The 18,580-nt window shown below is 41.8% G+C and overlaps 1 protein-coding gene across 3 annotated transcripts in view; it reads right to left on the bottom strand.

Moving 5' to 3' along the window:
• LOC125447227 (lethal(3)malignant brain tumor-like protein 2) overlaps positions 1-18,580 on the bottom strand; it is a 158,294-nt gene that overhangs the window by 110,546 nt on the left and 29,168 nt on the right. For 2 of the 3 annotated variants that reach the window (XM_048521472.2, XM_048521470.2), the window contains exons 9-11: positions 16,339-16,567; positions 13,009-13,091; positions 7,187-7,291 (exon numbers count right to left, since the gene is read on the bottom strand). In XM_048521472.2, the coding sequence (XP_048377429.1) occupies positions 7,187-7,291; positions 13,009-13,091; positions 16,339-16,567 (417 nt within the window). The remainder of the gene's footprint in view (positions 1-7,186; positions 7,292-13,008; positions 13,092-16,338; positions 16,568-18,580) is intronic. The other variant, XM_048521471.2, reaches the window with a different exon arrangement.

Consider the following 18,580-nt stretch of genomic DNA (forward strand, 5'->3'; position numbering starts at 1 on the left):
CTGCACTATATTTCTTGGACTAGATAGTCGTGTGCGCCATCTGCCATCTTACTTACTGGAATGTTTGTACGTGGGTATTCACTGTTGTTACATTTGTCACGTTATGCTGATTTAAAGTTAAGCCAAAAGAAACAATGGAGACAAAAGAAGATACTTCTGCTCATAACAAGCAGTTGAGGCTGCAGATTTACTACCCAAAAGTGTGGAGGAGGCAGAATCGAGTCATTAAGGGGAAATTTGAATTAATATTTGAAAAGCAAGAATGTGCAGGGCTACAGGGAGAAGACTGGGAGTGGCACCAGGTAAATTCCTTCTTCAGAGAACCAACACAAATAGCAAATAGACCAAATAACCTCCTCATGACTAACCATTTTGAGATTGTGTGAAAATAAGTGCTGTGATTTCAGTTGCACATCTTAAATTGATTAAGCCAATACATTGAATGATGTCACCACTGTTTAAAATTAAATTAAAAAGGGGGATAAAAAGCTAATCGCATTTAAAAGGATGATGAAGAAACTCCCTCTTTAATGGCTAAATCTCTTAGAATCGTTTAACCACACAGATCAAAGTGACGCAGACAGGAAAGTATTTTTCTGCCCCCACTCACATTTAATCTAACACAAAAGCAGAACACGATGGATGCTGGAAATTTGAAATAAGAACAGAAATGCTGTAACTACTCAGGAGGTGAGGCAGATTCTGTGGAGACAGAAATAGACTTAAATTGAGGCGCTGAGCATCTCCAGTATTTTCTACATTTCTCTCATCTTTGCTTTTGTGACAGAATCCAAAATGATACTGCTTTCAGGTACCTCAGTGACATGTCCATGGCTCATAAGACCTTGGATACAGTGGATTGCAACAAGCTCTCTGACCAGGGAAAACAACAGTTAAAACAAACTATAACTTTCCTGTCCTTGGCCTGCTGTAATCTTCCAGTGAAGCTCAATACAAGTTCACGAATCTATGAAAGGAACCAGGAATGGGACAAGCACAGAAGGCTACATTTGCTGCCAACACACTGCTGAGGGTTCACTCACCATGCAGATGGTTACAGTCCCTGTGATGCCACTGCAGTCCATCAGAAACTTTACAATAACAACTTGCAGAAGGACATCACAGCTGCTTGCTCCCATATTCCCCACTTTTTAAAAAGTATACATTATTTTATGCAATAACATTTAATCACAAATAAATTTATTAGCTCTCTAAAGTCTATCCTGTTTCATAACATACAAGTCAAGTAGAACAACTTATTTTCATGTAAATTAATACATGAAGGAATGCAAGTTGTGAACTGCTGGGATTGGGGTGATGAGGGAGAAGCAGCAACAGTGGGTTGCATGCCTTACTGAGGTTCCAGGACAGTGTGGGCACAGAATGCCTGTATGGGCAGGAGGCACACAGTGAGGAAATAAACAAAAGACTGAGCTCTGAGTTCAGAGGAAGGGTCACTGGACCCAAAATGTCAACTGTTTTCACCTCCACAGATGCTGCCAGGCCTGCTGAGCTTTTCCAGCAACTTTGTTTTTGTTTCCGATTTACAGCATCTGCAGTTCTTTTGGTTTTTAATTAAAACAAAAGACTGTGCCTGGATGAGCTTTGAACGGTAGAATAGCAGTTGCACGTCAAGTTTCAACTCAACACTTCACAGCCTTCAGGACTCAACACGAGTTCAGAAATAATGGATTCTCCAGCATCTGCAGTTCCTAAGATAACAAGGTGTACAGCTGGATGAACACAGCAGGCCAAGCAGCATCCTAGGAGCAGGAAAGCTGACATTTCGGGCCCAGACCCTTCATCAGAAATGGGGGAGGGGAAGAGGGTTCTGAAATTAAAAACAAAGTTGTGGAAAAGCTCAGCAGGTCTGGCAACGCCTGGCAGAGGAGAAAATAGAGTTAACATTTTGGGTCCTTTCTCAGAAACTTTGTTTTTGTTCCTGATTTATAGCTTCCACAGTTCTTTTGGTTTTTATTTAGTGTTCTGAAACAAAGAGGCAGGAGTAGCTTGGGCCCATGTGGGTACCCATGGCCACCCCCTTGGTCTGTAGGAAGTGCACCCGCATGGGCCCAAGCTATGCCTGCGTCTTGGCAGATTACGAGGAACAATCCCTCTTCCATATCTACACTGGCCCTAAACCCCACCTTTTTCTCCTTTACATTGATACCTGTATCAGTGCTGCCTCGTGCTGAGGAGGAGCTCGAGCAGTTCATCCACATCACCAACTCCTTCCACCCCAACTTCAAGTTTACCTGGACTATCTTTAACAACCCCCCTCACCTTCCTGGACATCTGTCTCCATCCCAGGCAACCACCTAGAAACCAATTTCCACTTCAAGCCCACCGACTCCCACAGATACACAGAATACACCTCCTCCCACCTACCTTCCTGCAAAAATGCCATCCGCTATTCCCAATTCCTTCACCTCTGCCGCATCTGGTCCCAGAATGAGGCATTCCACTCCTGTACATCTCAACGTCCTCGCTTTTCAAGGACCGCAACCTCCCCCCCAGCAGCGGTAGAGAACGCCCTTGACCGCATCTCCCACATTTTCCACAACTCAGCCCTCACACACCGTCCCCACCATAACAACCAAAAAAAATCCCCCTCGTCCTCACATACCACCCCACCAACCTCCGAATCCAACGCATCATGTCCGACACTTCCGCCATCTGCAATCCGACCCCACCACCAAAGACATTTTTCCCTCCCCAGCCTTGACTGCCTTCCGGAGGGACTACTCTCTCCGTGACTCCCTTGTCCGCTCCACACTCCCCTCCAGCCCCACCACACCCGGCACTTTTCCCTGCAACCGCAGGAAGTGCTACACTTGCCCCCACACCACCTCCCTCACCCACATCTCTGGCCCCAAGACTTTCCACATCAAGCAGATGCTCGCCTACGCATCTGCCAATGTGGTATACTGCATCCACTGTACCCATTGTGGCCTCCTCAACATTGGTGAAACCGAGCGGAGGCTTGGGGACCACTTTGCAGAACATCTACACTCGGTTTGCAATAAACAACTGCACCTCCCAGTTGCAAACCATTTCAACTCCCCCCTCCCATTCCTCAGGCGACATGTCCACCATGGGCCTCCTGCAGCGCCACAACAATGCCACCTGAAAGTCGCAGGAACAGCAACTCATATTCTGCTTGGGAATCCTGCAGCCCAATGGTATCAATGTGGATTTCACAAGCTTCAAAATCTCCCCTCCACCTACCACATCCCAAAACCAGGCCAGCTCATCCCCGCCTCCCTACCCTGTTCTTTCTCTCACCTATCCCCTCCTCCCACCTCAAGCCACACCCCTATTTCCTACCTACTATCCTCCTCCTGCCCACTTGACCTGTTCGTCCTCCCTGGACTGTCCTATCTCCTCCCTACCTCCCCACCTACACTCACCTCTACTGGCTCCATCTCCACCTCAACTTGTCTGTCTCCTCTCCACCTATCTTCTCCTCTATCATCTTCAATCCACCTCTCTCTCTCCTTATTTATTTCAGAACCCTCTCCCCCTCCCTCTTTTCCGATGAAGGGTCTAGGCCCGAAACATCAGCTTTCCTACTTGGTCTGCTGCGCTCATCCAGCTCTACACCTTATTATCTCAACATGGAATTCATCAATTTTACATCATAACTATTGTTTGCGAGTTTTGAGAAGATTTGTAGCTCAGGTTGAGGTTCTGGGTGTGAGTTTGCTCGCTGAGCTGTAAGGTTAGTTTTCAGACGTTTCGTCACCATTCTAGGTAACAACATCAGTGAGCCTCCGACGAAGCGCTGGTGTTATGTCCCGCTTTCTATTTATCTGGTTAGGTTTCCTTGGGTTGGTGATGTCATTTCCTGTTCTTTTTCTCAGGGGATGGTAGATTGGCTCCAAATCAATGTGTTTGTTGATGGAATTCCGGTTGGAATGCCATGCTTCTAGGAATTCTCGTGCATGTCTCTGTTTGGCTTGTCCTAGGATGGGTGTGTTGTCCCAATCAAAGTGGTGTTCTTCCTCATCTGTATGTAAGGATACGAGTGATAGTGGGTCAAGCCAAACAGAGACACGCACAAGAATTCCTAGAAGCATGGCATTCCAACCGGAATTCCATCAACAAACACATTGATTTGGAGCCAATCTACCATTCCCTGAGAAAAAGAACAGGAAATGACATCACCAACCCAAGGAAACCTAACCAGACAAATAGAAAGCGGGACATAACACCAGCGCTTCGTCGGAGGCTCACTGATGACGTTACCTAGAATGGTGACGAAACGTCTGAAAACTAACCTTCCAGCTCAGCGAGCAAACTCACATCCATAACCATTGTTTGTTTTGTGTTGTGCTGGTTTTCTTGGTTCAGTTTCTCTGATCCCTTTCATAATCCCTTTATTTTACATTTAACTGGCTGCTAACCTGCTAATCACACCCCATCTAGACACAGCTTTTCTTTTTGTTCTTGAGCCATTTGCAGTCCCTTCAGCATTTGTACCATAAAACCCTTTTACATCAATCTCTCCTACCCTCCAAATGATCAGACCTTACCCCCCCCCGACCCCTGCCAACTATTGTTCTTCTCCCTCACCCTTTGTTTGCGCAGCAAGTGAATAAATTTCTGTCCCCCTTTGCTATGAAACACAATGGGCCAACAACCTAAAATCTTAGCAATTTCCCTTTACAAATGCCACCAAATCAATGCACTTTTTTTTAGGCAGACAAACAGAGGGCTGGAAGAACACAGTAAACCAGGCAGCACCTGGAGGAAAGGAGCAACCAACATTTTGGGGAAAAGCCTTCTCAGGGCTGGGTGTGGGGGTAGCGGGAGCTGCAGATGATTTTTTTTTGGGGGGAGGGGGGAAGTGGGTACTAGTAGGTACGACCTGGTTGGTCAATGGAGGGTACCTACTAGCAGCTGCCTGGCTTGCTCTGCTCTTCCAGCCTCCTGTTTGTCTACATTGGATTCCAGCATCTGCAGTTTTTTTTTGTCTCTAATCAAGTTTTTCTGACATTTTCTCTTGTAATTACAGTTAAAATTAATCACATTCTAACCTACCACACGTAGCAGCAGTCAGTGCATAATAAAACTTAGGTTTATGGAGCATTTTTACTCTAGTTTAAACATGCAAAGAGAAGTGATTATCAGACAGATTTCAAAAAAATCACTTCGCCCCCTCTGACTCTCAGGAGCAATGGGACCAGAGGAAAAGCCTGTACTACTATAGAATGGAATAGAATCCCTATAAATGTAGAAGTAGGTCATTTGACCCAACAAATCCACACTGACTCTCCAAAGAGCATCCCACCCAGACATAACCACCCCCACTACCTATCCCTGTAACCCTATACTTCCCGTGGTTAATCCACCTAACCTACACATCCCTGGACACCAAGGACAATTTAGCAGGGCCAATCCACCTAATCTGCACATTTCTGGTACTGAGAGAGAAAACCCACACAGACAAGGGAGAATGTATCTACTACCACTACTTCACACAGAATCATCTGAGGCTGGAATTGAACTCAGGTCCCTGGCATTGAGAGACAACAGGGCTAACCACCGAGCCACCACGTACTACTGAGGTCTGCTAACTCAGCATTGATTGAAGATTAAAGTTGGGTTTTTTTTTGTTCATTTACTCATTCATGAGAATTCATTCAGTGCAAGCTAGGCCAGCATTTCAGAGGGCAGTCAAGACTCAACCACACTGCTGCATGTCTGAAGTAACATATCAGCCAGACTAAGTAAGGATGGCAGAAAGGACCCAGCTGGGTTTTTACAACTATATTCTTGCTTTTAAAGTAGGTTTTAAATTCAAGTTTTCATTGAATTCAAAATTCACTGTCATGGTAGGATGTGAACTCATGCCCCTGGATCATAACCCTACAGCTCTGCATTAGTCAAGTAACATGACCATTATGAGTTATATCCCTCAGCATCACAGGCAGTAGTATTAACCATTAAGCAATAAGGAGAGCTTCAAATGAGTTTCATTTCTTTTCATCTCATTTTTGGCTAGTAGGGATTGCTTTCCATTAAGAGTTTGCCTGATATAGAGGGTCGCCAACCTCTCTAGGACTGGCCTGGAATTTCTAGGAATGGAGATTAATCAGTAGGACACTGCGTGCAAAATGACATGGACATTAAAACAAGTTTGTATATGTCATTCTCATTAAACATTTTTCTTTAGTATAAAAGCATTGAAAATTAGAAAGAAACTTTTCTGATAATCAAGCATCAAATTGGGGAATTTTTGCTTATCAGTTGGTATAGGAGGGGAGTATGCCATGTGCATGATTGATGGCCAGAGCAGGGGTAAGCCATGTAATGAAATAGTTTCAGAAATAAATTTAAAATTACACTCGGCAACCTTACTTAAAGCAGGGGTCCAATCTGGATTCGGGTTAACTAAACAAAAAGGCAGGGCTGCCCAAACAGTGGGTTAAGATACCCAGATGATTTGTAGATAAGACATTTTGGGATCACAACTTCTGAGGCAAAAATGACTGCTATGAAGCTCGGGCTCATTTCTGACAGCTGCAAAACCACTTTAAATCCTTGACTGTTTTTTAAAAAACCTATTGGAGGGCAAGGCCAAATAAGTTGCACTTTGAAACTTGGATTGCTGGTGCTACAAAAAAAAAGGAGCTTATGAATAGATTGGGAGTGTTAACTTTTTTTTTGGAGAAACCTTCCTTTTTCATCAACTCTCTGCATGAGGGATATAAGAGTGAAGAGTGGTAGAGGGTATATAGGGATGAAACAGGGGAGATGCATGATCACAGGGATCAGGTAAGTGGAACTGGGTCTGGGCGGAATGGTCTTTGGGTTGGTGTGGACTCAATGAACCGAATGCCTTGCTTCCTCCTGTAGGGATTCAATGCTTCTATGAGATATAGTATGTTCGCTTCCTTTCACCCCACTCCACAACTCAACTACTCTCCTACCTGTCCAAATAGTTACTGCGGGAGTCACCCACAGCCTAGGCACCAACTTGGGAAAACATTTAGGATAAAAAAACTTTGGGAAGAGTTCAGAGCATTGATTGAGTGATAATTTTCCATCCAGTGATGGGATACTTCATCTGAAATCCAACTTATCTAAACCAGTGTCAATCTAAAACAGGGCATTTTATGTACACAGACACAAGTACAGTACGTTCATTACAGTAGTCCTAAAAATCTAAAACAATTCTTACCTTTCGGACACTGGCAACACAAATAGTGGATAAATTCAGTGGATCAATTGCCTCCAGTTTCATCCCCTCTTCAAACCATTCATCATTAGCATAAACAGCTCGTACCTAGAATCAGAAGGGTTTTAAAGCTACATCAAATTTGAAAAATACAAGTTCTTGCACTGCGTGAGAATAAAATGTTGAAAACATAACTGTGAGATGGAGTAGGTAATTCAGCCCTTCAAGCCTGCTCTGCAATTCAAGATGATCATGGCTGATCTCAACTCAACCTCAACTCCACTTTCTCCATAACACCACCCATCTTTGATTAATTTCTTATCTGTTTTAAATCTGCTACCACTTATTCTTAAACTTTGACCTCTCATTCTATAGGAAGGGAAATGTCCTCTCTACATCTACTCTGTCAATCCCTTTAGTATCTTAAAATACCTCAATTGGATCACCTCTCATTCTTCTAAACTCCACAGAGTACTGGCCTAAACTGCTCAACCTCTCTTCATGAGACAAATCCCTCATCTCTGCAATCAATCAATCTAAATCAATCAATCAATCTCCTCTCAACTACCTTCCTCCTCTGCAACTACATCTGTACTCGGGTAAGGGGACCAAAATTGCATGCAATACTCCAGGTGCAGTCTCATTGATGCCTTGTACAGTTGCAGCAAAACCTCTGTACTTTTACGCTCCGTTCTTTTAGCATTAAATGCCAAAATCTCATTTGCCTCTCATTATATGTTGTACTAATATTTTGCAACATCACAATTTGTCAATTTCAGAGGAGAGAAGAAAATTTGTTTTAAAAAGTTTCAAATTGCAGATAATACTCCCATGTTAAAATGTTAATTAATCTGAATTTATATACAGATGCTGACTGATCTGCCACGAGTTTTCATGACTTTAACAGAATTTTTCAACTCTTAAAATACCTCCAATGCTCTCAACTAACAGCCACGGCTCAGTGAAAGCAATCTATAAAGCTTCAGTTTTGAATTACCTCGGCTGATTGCTTGCTGGTTTTGGGAATGCATTCAACAGGGACTCAAAAACATCATAACTGGCCTCTAATTCAGATCAGCAGCATTGTAGAGTCAACAGCCCCATATAGTTACATTTGTCTAATACTCAGACACATTCACTGGGTGTGACACTGCTTTAATAGTAACGTCACAGGGGCTTTAATCCAGAGGCCAGCTTAATACTGTGGGCAAATTGGTTCAAATCTCACCAGTATGCAATCTAAATCAATTAGTTAAATCTGGTTAGGTCTCAGCAATTAGTTTGCAAGTGTCTTTTAGGGAAGGAAATCTGTTGTCCTTAACCTGGTCTGGTCTATGCAACAACGTAGATCATAAGAGCAATTTGGTATGCAACAAATGCTGGCCTCGCCAGTGATACCCACATCCTGTGAAAGAATATAAAAAAATTTACAATTTACTATTTCAAGTATCTACATTAAAATAAGGGTTGATTAAATAATTACAGAGTTCACAAATAAATCCTGAAAAAGTGGAATAACAAAACACTAAAGATAGCATGCAAAATATTTCTATTCCTAAATGCCCTCCAGAGTAAGAGTCAACCAAATTGCTATGGTTCAGGACTCAAGTGCCTTACAACACTGCTACAAATATCTAGGTTTAAATTAATTGTGGGGAAGTGCTAAACCCTCGACAAAAGGCCCCAAATTTGAAAATAATTTGTTTCAAAGTTCACCCTGATAAGGCCTGTCATAGTAAGTGAGTTACAGCCAGATAGTAGCAAGTGCAAGAACACAGTTGTTATTTTCTCTATGGTATTATTACTGCTAAGTTAAAGAGCTCTGTTTAAATGATCTGCTGGAGATTGGAGAAACTATGGACACAAATGCAGATACTTCCAATCCAAGGCAAAGTTTGTTTCAAGACTGCCAATGTGTGCCTCCCACCCCAAAAGAGAGGGCAAATTTACAGTATCACTGCAAGATACTCATTAATTTCAGGTACTGAGGTACCACTTTTTCATGAAGATGTTGCATAAAGTCCCAAATTGCACGAAGGATTTGGAATTCTCTAGTCCAAAGTGCTACAGGTGTTCAGTCGCAGAACATTTCCAGACAAGCCCGAGACACTTCTGGACACGAAGGGATATGGAGATAGGATCGAAATCCTGGAACTTCGTCCCTAACAGCATTCCAGAATTACCTACATCAGATGGACTGCACTGGTTCAAGCAAGCAGCTATCACCAATTTCTCATGATCAACTAAGGATCATTAAATAAATGCTAGCCCCAGCCAGTGATACCAAAAATCAAATGAACAAATTTCAAAAAGAGGAGATAAAAGTGGGTGTGTAGTAGTCATTTAGATCATTTTGTTTACACTCACCTTGTGTTCATGACTTACACTGGCTCCCAGTTAAGTAACGGCAGGATTTTCAAATTGTCATCTTCATTTTCAAATCTATTCATGACCTCACCTTTTCTTAGATCTTTAATCTCCTCTAGTCCCAAAACCCCCAAGGGATATTTGTACTACTCTAATTCTGGCCTCTTGAACATCCCTAATTTAGATTGGATGAGGGCTAATTGGGAAGCAGTTTTCTAGGGCTTAAGTTCTGGCAGTTCCTCCCTACATCTCTTGGCCTCTCTAGCACGTTTTCCTCCTTTAAAACTGACCTTTTTGATTAAGGATTCAGCCATTTCCCTTAATACTTTCTTTGGGGCCAACTTCACCATTATTTCATAATATTCCTGCAAAGAGTATTCAGTTAGGTGTATCAAACATCTACTTGGACAACAAGATATGTTCACTGAAACCTGGTCTTAGCAACACAGAAACATTGAGCCTGCTCTTCCATTCAAGATGAGCATTGTTGATCATTCAACTTGGTCTGTCCCCACTCCTCCCATCCATCCTTTGATTCACTTAGCCTCAAATGCTAAATGCAACCCTTTTGTGAAACCACACAATGTCTTGGCCTTAGCCACTTTCTGCTGTAGCAAATTGCACAGGCTTGCCACTGAATGAGGAAATTTCTCATCTCAGTCCTAAATGGTTTACCCCATTTCCCGAGACTGAATCCTCTGACTAGGACCTCACCACTTCCCACAAAAAAAAAAATCAATCAGGAGCATCCTTTCTACATCTACCCTGTATAGTGCTGTTCGAATTTTGTGTTTCTCCGAGATCCCTCTCATTCTTCTGAAAACCAATTTACACTGCTGACCAAAAAAAAACTTTCCTTAGTCCTGTCGTACCAAGAACAATACAGCACAGGAACAGGCCCTCAGACCTTACAAGACTGCACTGACGCATTTTGCCCTTCCATAATAAAACTGTCTTCACTGACAGAATCCATATCCCTCTATCCTCTTCCTATTCATGCATTTGTCCAAATGCTACCTGAATGCAGCTATTGTGTCTGCTTCCACCACCTCTTCCCGCAGTTCAGTCTCAGCCTCAGTTTCTACTCCATCCATGCCATTCACAATCTTTTATACATCTATTAGGTCACCCCCCCAACCTCCTGCTTTTCAGTTAAAACAAACTAGTCTAGCCAACGTTCCTTCATAGCTAAAATCCCCCATACTAGGTAACATCCTGGTAAGCCTTTTCTGTACCCTCTCCAAACCGTCCACATCTTTCTGGTAGTGTGATGACCAGAATTGTACGCAATATTCTAAGTGTGGCCTAACTAAAGTTCTATAAAGCTGTAGCATAGTTTGCTTATCCTTGCCCCTTTCAATGAAGGCAAGAATGCGATAGGCCTTTTTACTACCTTATCTACCTGCGCTGTCATCTTCGGTGATATGAGGACCTGCACAGCCAGATCCCTCTGCATATCAATACTCTGGAGGGTTCTACCACTGTATAATTTCCATCCGTACTCGACCTTCCACAATAGATCACATTCATCCAGATTAAACTCTGTCTATCATTTTTCTACCCATGCCTCCAAATGACCTCTCTCCTGGGGTATCCTCTAACAATCCTTGTTATTGATAATTCCACTTATCTTTATATTGTACACAAACTTAGTAATTAGACCAGCTGCGTTTTCCTCCAAACCATTTATGTAGATCATGAACAGAGGTCCAGGCATTGATCCCAGTGGAACACCTCTATTCACAGCCCTCCATTCTCTATGGAGCACCACTTGTCACAGGACCGTCCGCCTCCCCCCCCATGACTAAGCCACTTCTGTATTTATCCTGCCACCTCAACCCAATTCCATTTGGCTTCACCTTTTGTACCAGTCTGTCATGAGAGACCTTGTCAAAAGGCTTTATTGAAGTCCATGTAGGCAACATCCACATTTTTCCCCTAATCAACATCACCGAAAAAAAAACTCAATTAAGTTGGTGAGGCACAAACACCCTGCACAAAAACATGCTGTCTATCGCTAATAAGTCCATTTGCTTCTAAATGCCTATAGATCTTGTCCAAGAACCTTTTCCAATAATTTCTCAATCACCGACGCAAGACTCTCAGGTCTGTAATTTCCAGGATTACTCTTACTACCCTTCTTAAACAATGGGACAAGATTGGCTATCGTCCAGTCCTCTACGACCTCATCTGTGGTCAAAGAGGATACAAAAAGATATCTGTCAATGCTCCAGCATCCTAGGAATCAGTGTGGTAAACCTTCACTGCATTCCTTCTAGAACAAGGACATCCTCCTACAGGTAAGGAGGCCTAAACTCCACACCGTATTCCAGGTGTGGTCTCACCAAAGCCCTATGTATAATCATAGCAAGGTATCCCTGCACCTGTACTCCAATCCTCTCGCCATGAAGGTCAATGTGCCACTTATCGCCTTGACTGCCTGCTCCACCTGCATACTTGCCTTTAGTGGCTGGTGCACGAGGACACCCAGGACTCATTGCACATTCCCCTCTCAATTTACAACCATTTAGATAACAATCCAACCTCCTCTTATTGTTACCATAGTGGATAATCTCATTTATCCACGATACTGTATCTGACATGCGTTTGCTCACTCACTCAGCCTGTTCAAATCACACTGAAGCATCCTCCTCACAGCTCACCCACCCACGCAGCTTTATGCCATCTACAAATTTAGGAACATTATATTTATTTCCTTCATCCAAGTCAATATTTTATAAATAACCAGGGTCTTAGCACTGATCCTTACTGTATTCCACAAGTCATTGCTTACCACTTAGAAAAAGACCTGTTTGTTCTTACTGCCTGTTCCCTGTCTACTAACCATTTCAAATCCCAAATGTTTTAGTTTTAAATGCTAATATCTTATGTATGACTTTTTGAAAAGCCTTCTGAAAGGCCAAATAAACCACAGCCATTAGGTCCCTCTCATCAACTTCACTAGTTACATCTTCATTGAATTTAGGCCGATTTGTCAAGCATAATTTGCCTTTCATAAATCCATGCTCATTATCCAACCCTGCCACGGTTTTACAAATGTTAACTATTAAAGCTTTTATAATAGATTGTAGCATTTTCCCTCATAACATCACACTGACTGGTCCATAATTCCAGGTTTCCCCTCTGCCTCCTTTTTAAAATAGTGGTTACTGTAGGAACTGTTCTAGAGTCTACAGAATCTTGGATGCCACCAGTGTGCCCACTATTTCTAGGGCCTCTTGATTAACTACTCTGGCATGTAGATTTTCATGTGTTGGAGATTTATCTTCCCTCAATGAAATTTCCCTAACACCATATATTACTACTACTAATACTGATTTCCGTCAATTCCTCCCTCATTTCCCAAAGCTCTCCAACATTTCTGCTGTGCTAGTTGAGTCCTCCATACCCATTTACCCAGAATAAAGAAACTAAATGCAAAAAATATTGGTCCTTACCTTCTTAAAGAGATGAGGCAAAGCATAGCAGAAGATTTTCCTGAACGTTGGGTATGAACTTACGCCTGGTCTGGTGACTCCTCCTTGGGGAAAAAAGATGGATTAAATTCACACAAACCAGAAAGTTGCAAGTTTTCAATTCCTGTGTAATACATATCATCCAATGTTCTCTGACTCACTGTGACAAGTTCACAACACAAATAGTTAAGCTAAACTTCTTTTAGTTTTTTTTTCCCAATGTAAGGGAAGAAGTGACTATCTTTCAGTCCAACGATTTAACTTGCTTTCATGCCATTTGTAGTAATCAGTATCCCATGCAGCTGCAAATACCCACAAAACATTGAGACAATACCAGATATTTTGAACCTTTAAAGACACACGGTGTTTGATCAGTACAGACTCCAAACCTTATGATCAGCAGTTTACTTTTACTGCTTAATATGGAGCTATATAGTAGTTTAGTCCAGTAAGTTACAGCAATGAGAATCCTGGGGCTTTTGTCTATCAATTGGAAGGCAAAGTAAATAAAATACTAAGTAAAAGTTCTGATGAAGAGTTATATTGGACACTAAACATTAACTCTGTTTCTCCATTCACAGATGCTGCCAGACATGCTGAGTGTCTTCAGCAGGTATCTGTAATTAAAATATTCATTGAGAAGTTCAAACAGCATGTCCTTTTGCTATTCACAATACAGTTGACTACAGTTAACCAGTCCATGCATGAAAACCATAAAGTAGAGGCCTGTGACAGGATAGCACTCACTGAATATTCCTGAAAGTGCTAAGAATCAGACTATGCATGATGAAAAGCTGTGACAGCATGCTTCTGTTTGAACAGAACTCCAGTTTTCTTTTTATTTATTCTTGGAAAATAAGACCACTAACATTTATTGGTCTTCCCCGGTTGCCCGAAGATGATAACAGTGAGCCACCTTCCCAAACTGCTGCAGTCCACATGCTGAAGGAAGCCCCACAGGGCTATTCCGTAGGGAAATACAGAACAATAAGTAGGTTTATTTTACTCAAAACACAGACAAATGATGAGTGAAGTTATATTGGTTTACTACAGTTCATTGCAATATTAATAATAAATCAGGCAAGCTCAGTCCGTGATTCAGTCTGATCTTTTCCTTTATAAGTCAGTCCATTAGCCACAGGAGCAGAAGAGGGCCACTCAGCCCATTGAGTCTGCTCCATCATTAACAAGCTCATTGAGTTGATGGTTATCAGATCAGCAATTTTCCTGTTTTTTTCCCCCATAACCCTAGATTCCCTTGATGGTTAAAAACCTGTTTGTCTCAACCTTAAATATGGTTAAAGGATCCAGCTTTTGTGAGGAAGAATGCCACAAATTCAGAGGAAATTCTCCTACATCTGTTCTAAATGTGCAACTTCTTATTCTGAAATTACTTCTCATCCTAGACTCTCTCACAAGAGGAAACAACCTTTTCATATCAACCCTGTCAAGTCCCTTAGGAATGTGTTATGGTTCAGTAAAGTTGTCTCATTCTTCTAAACTCCAATGAGTATAGACCCAACCTACACAAACCCTCCTTATAAGACAGGATCAGCCTTGCAAACATTCTCTGCACTGCCTCCAATGCCATTACATGTTTCCTTAGATAACCCACCAAAAATCATCACAATATTCCAACTATGGACTAACTATTGTCAAGTATAGTTTTAATAAGACTTCCCTATTGTTAAACTCCATTAAATTGGAAATAAAGGCTAATTTTTTTTTTCCCCATTACCTGTTTAATTTTTTTTAACACTAGTTTTGTTATTTATACCTGAGGACTCCCAAGGCGCTCTGTAGCTTTCTACAGCGTCTTTCAATTTAAGTCAGCATTTACTAAACTGTCTACTTGTAGCCTCTCACCAACAGGCGTCTTTCAAGTGTCTTCCTATGCTGCAATGCCTGAAGACTGCATCTAGCCCATGTAGATAGGAAGTCAAACACTCTACCTATAATCTGTCTTCTAAGTTCCATATCAGCATTCACTTTAGTTAGAATTGTAAGTCTCGTACTGTATACAAATTCAATGATCTGCTGGTACTTTGAAACAACAATTCAATTATTCATATCCCTTCTTCAACACTCATGCTCCTTAAAAAGTGCAAAACAAAAATCAGAAAAATGATAGAAGTGGATTGCATTCTCGCAATTTCTGCATTAAAAATAGCTATCGGCTACCTTGATTACTACTGACCCAAAGATCAGCTAACTGACTTACAGTTATTACTGCTCTTACTACACAAATCTCAGTGCGGCATCACTTCACCTCCTGGTCATCCCTCCCATTCTTTCCAGTCTCCAGTTTCCTCTCTCAGCCTCCTCCCCCATGTCCTTGCTCACTTCCTCCTGTTCATCAATCCCCTCTTGAGACATTGCTCAAAATGAGGTCTCAGAAATGGGACAGTGAAAGGGAGATTTGGGACTGGGAAGAGGCAAGAAGAGCAGTGAGCGGGAGAAAGCTGATTGGGTTGAGAGAGGCAGAGTTTGAATACCCTGTATCTAAAAAGCAAACAAAACATGCACAATTATTGAACAGTTCATCATTTCTGTGCATTTGGAGGGAAAGTGGTGGCAGTGTGTATGACTGACCATGTAATTCAGAGGCCTAAATTCATACTTTGGGGCATGGGTGCAAATCTCACTATAGCAGTTAGTGGATTTTAAATTGAATTAATGAAGATCTGGAACTAAAATGCTGATCTTTGTAACGATAACCTAAACACAACTACAGATTGTTAGAAAATACCATTAGAAACACTAATGCCCTTTAGGGAAACAATGTCATCATGACCCATTCTGGCTTACATGTGCCTCTAGACCACAGCAACGTGGTTAACTCTTGACTGCCTTCTGAAGTGACCCAGCCTTGGTTCATGGACAATTAAAGATAGGCACCAAATGTTGCCCTTGATACTGATGCCCATATCCCACTAAATAATAAATAAAATGAGCTGAAACAGAATGGATAAGCAACAACAGCAATGTCCATATCCCTAAAATGCATATACAGACAGACAATAAAGTGGCAATTTAGCAAATTGGTGGATTCACACCTTAAACCTCTTTTCAGTATTAGAATTTAACATGTCATTTGTAACTGCCACCACACAGCATTATCTATGCTTGTATTCACCAAGTAAATACTTACGAGATCATTCAGCCATTGTAGTGTATCCTAACATTCAATTAGATCCTGGCTAATTTTCACCTTAACTCTTATTTATCCACTTCGGTTTCATATCCCTAATAGCCCTGTTCAACAAAAACCTGTCAATTTCAGTTTTAAAATGATCAGCTCCATTAGCTCACCTGGCTGTTTCACTTTGTGACCCACTCTTTTGGACCATCCCACTGAATGGATGAGGGGACTCCACATGTGGCACCAGAAATCATCATCTTCACAATCTTCATACAGCAGTCTCAGGCGCCCCCCAATCACAGTATCCACAACCGCTGTCCGTGTACGTGAGATCTGTGCCTTATCAACGACTTCTACACGCATTCCTGGTCGAAAAGGATATTTCATACTCTCCACCATCTGGGCAAGACATTCAAAAAGAAGCATTTTCTTCTCAGATAAAAGCATCAACTCAATAAGGACAGAGAAAAAAAATCCTTTATCTATTGCTTACCCTAGTCATTTGAGAAAAAATACTTCTGGCAAAGTCTAAAAGTACACTAAGTTTTCCTAGGAGTTTAAACACAACTTTGGCAGACCATTCAACTCTCAGGGATGTCATAGCCAAGCCATGTTTCATGTTATATTCTAGAAGTGGTCATTAAACAGAAAGGCATGGCCCCAATTCCCAATTTCCCAACTTAAGCTCCTTCCCTACTATATCCCAAGTGGTTATGGTTGTTGCAGGTCAGAGTCATACAGCACAGAAACAGACCTTCAGTCCAAATCGTCCATGCTGCCCATGTTCCCAAACTAAACTCATCCCACTTACCTGAGTTTGGCCTATAATCCTTTCTTATTTGTGTGCTTATACATTGCAATTGTATCTGCATCCACCACTTTCTCTGGCAGTTCACTCTATAAAAAAAAAGGTTGCCCCCTCAGGTCCTTTTTGAAATTTTATCTTCTCACTTTAAAAATATATGTGCCCTAGTTTCGATTTCCCCTGCCTTAGGAAAAGATCTTTGCTATTGCCCTTATTTATGCCCCTCATGAGTTTATAAATCTCTAAGGTCATGCTTCAACCTCCTACACTCCAGTGTAAGAAAAGAAATCCCAGACTATCCAGCCTATTTTTCTAACTCAAACCTTTTATTCCTGGTGACATACTGGTAAATCTTTTCTGAACCCTCTCCAATTCAATAATACCCTTCCTGTCGCAGGATGACCAAAACTGCACATAATACTCCAGAAGAGGCCGCACCAAAATCCTGTATAAACATCTTAGACCCAGCAAATTGCTGCAAGAGTTCTTCAGGCCATTGCCTTAAGCACTGAGATCTTCGGCTGCAATATCGATGACTTTCTGTCCTTCATTAAAGGTCAGAACTGGGGGATGCTTGACGATGTACAGGCTACATTCAATAGCATAAGCAAATTCTCAGATACTGAAGTAGTGCATGCCCATATGCAGCAAGACCTGGGCCACAGTGAAGGTTTGGGCTGATAAGTGGCCAAAAACACAAGTGCCATATACGTGCCAGGCCACGGCTACCTCCAACCAGAAACCATCTCACGACATTCAAAAGCATTATCATGTCTAAATCCCTTAGCAAGATTCATGAGGCATTACCATTGACTAGGGTGTGAACAATTTTCACCTCAATCTCAGAATCTGCTGTGACTGTGTGGGACTTTTTCCTCAGGCTCAGCTCGCTGGGAGGCAAAGGGTGCAATGTAAGCTGCTCGCATGTGTGGCTGTGTAGCAGCTAAGAAACCTCTCACACATTCCATCACTCTCCACTATCTGACTCCCACTCTAGTTTAAATGTACCACTTAATCTATTCAGAAGTCTAAGAGAGCACAGAAGTTACAGGGAACATTGGAGGGAGTGAACTTTTCACTGGCACCATGCATGAGAGTCACACTAATCAACAGGAATCTGGATAGGAAGATCAGTAAGCAGCTGAGGGAGATCATGAAGCAAGGTTAGGATTGGAATAAGAAGTTTAATGTGAACTTTAAGAATTAAAGAAACAAAAAAAAGTTATAATCCTGTTTTATTTTGGTGACTGAGGCCAACAAACCTCCCACCACTACACTACTGAATATCAGAAGACCAACCTTGCTCAACAATTCTCGTACTCCTTTTATTTTCACTCTGAGCTCAAAAACACATCACACTGGGAAGCAGTTCAGAAAGCAAGGAAATAGCAAAAATACATTGCATAACTCACTATTCTTCTAAATCAGCCTTTTTATGAATAGGAACAACCTCCATATTTTAGAAGACCATAAAAGTACTCGCTGGGATGGTCAAGATTCAACAAATACAGCAGGCAGTGAAGAAGGCTAATGGCATGCTGGCCTTCATAATGAGAGGAATTGAGGATAGGACCAAAGAGGTCCTTCTGCAGCTGTACAGGGCCCTA

This window comes from Stegostoma tigrinum, chromosome 38 (assembly GCF_030684315.1).
Source record: "Stegostoma tigrinum isolate sSteTig4 chromosome 38, sSteTig4.hap1, whole genome shotgun sequence".
In the NCBI taxonomy this organism is placed as follows: Eukaryota; Metazoa; Chordata; class Chondrichthyes; order Orectolobiformes; family Stegostomatidae; genus Stegostoma; species Stegostoma tigrinum.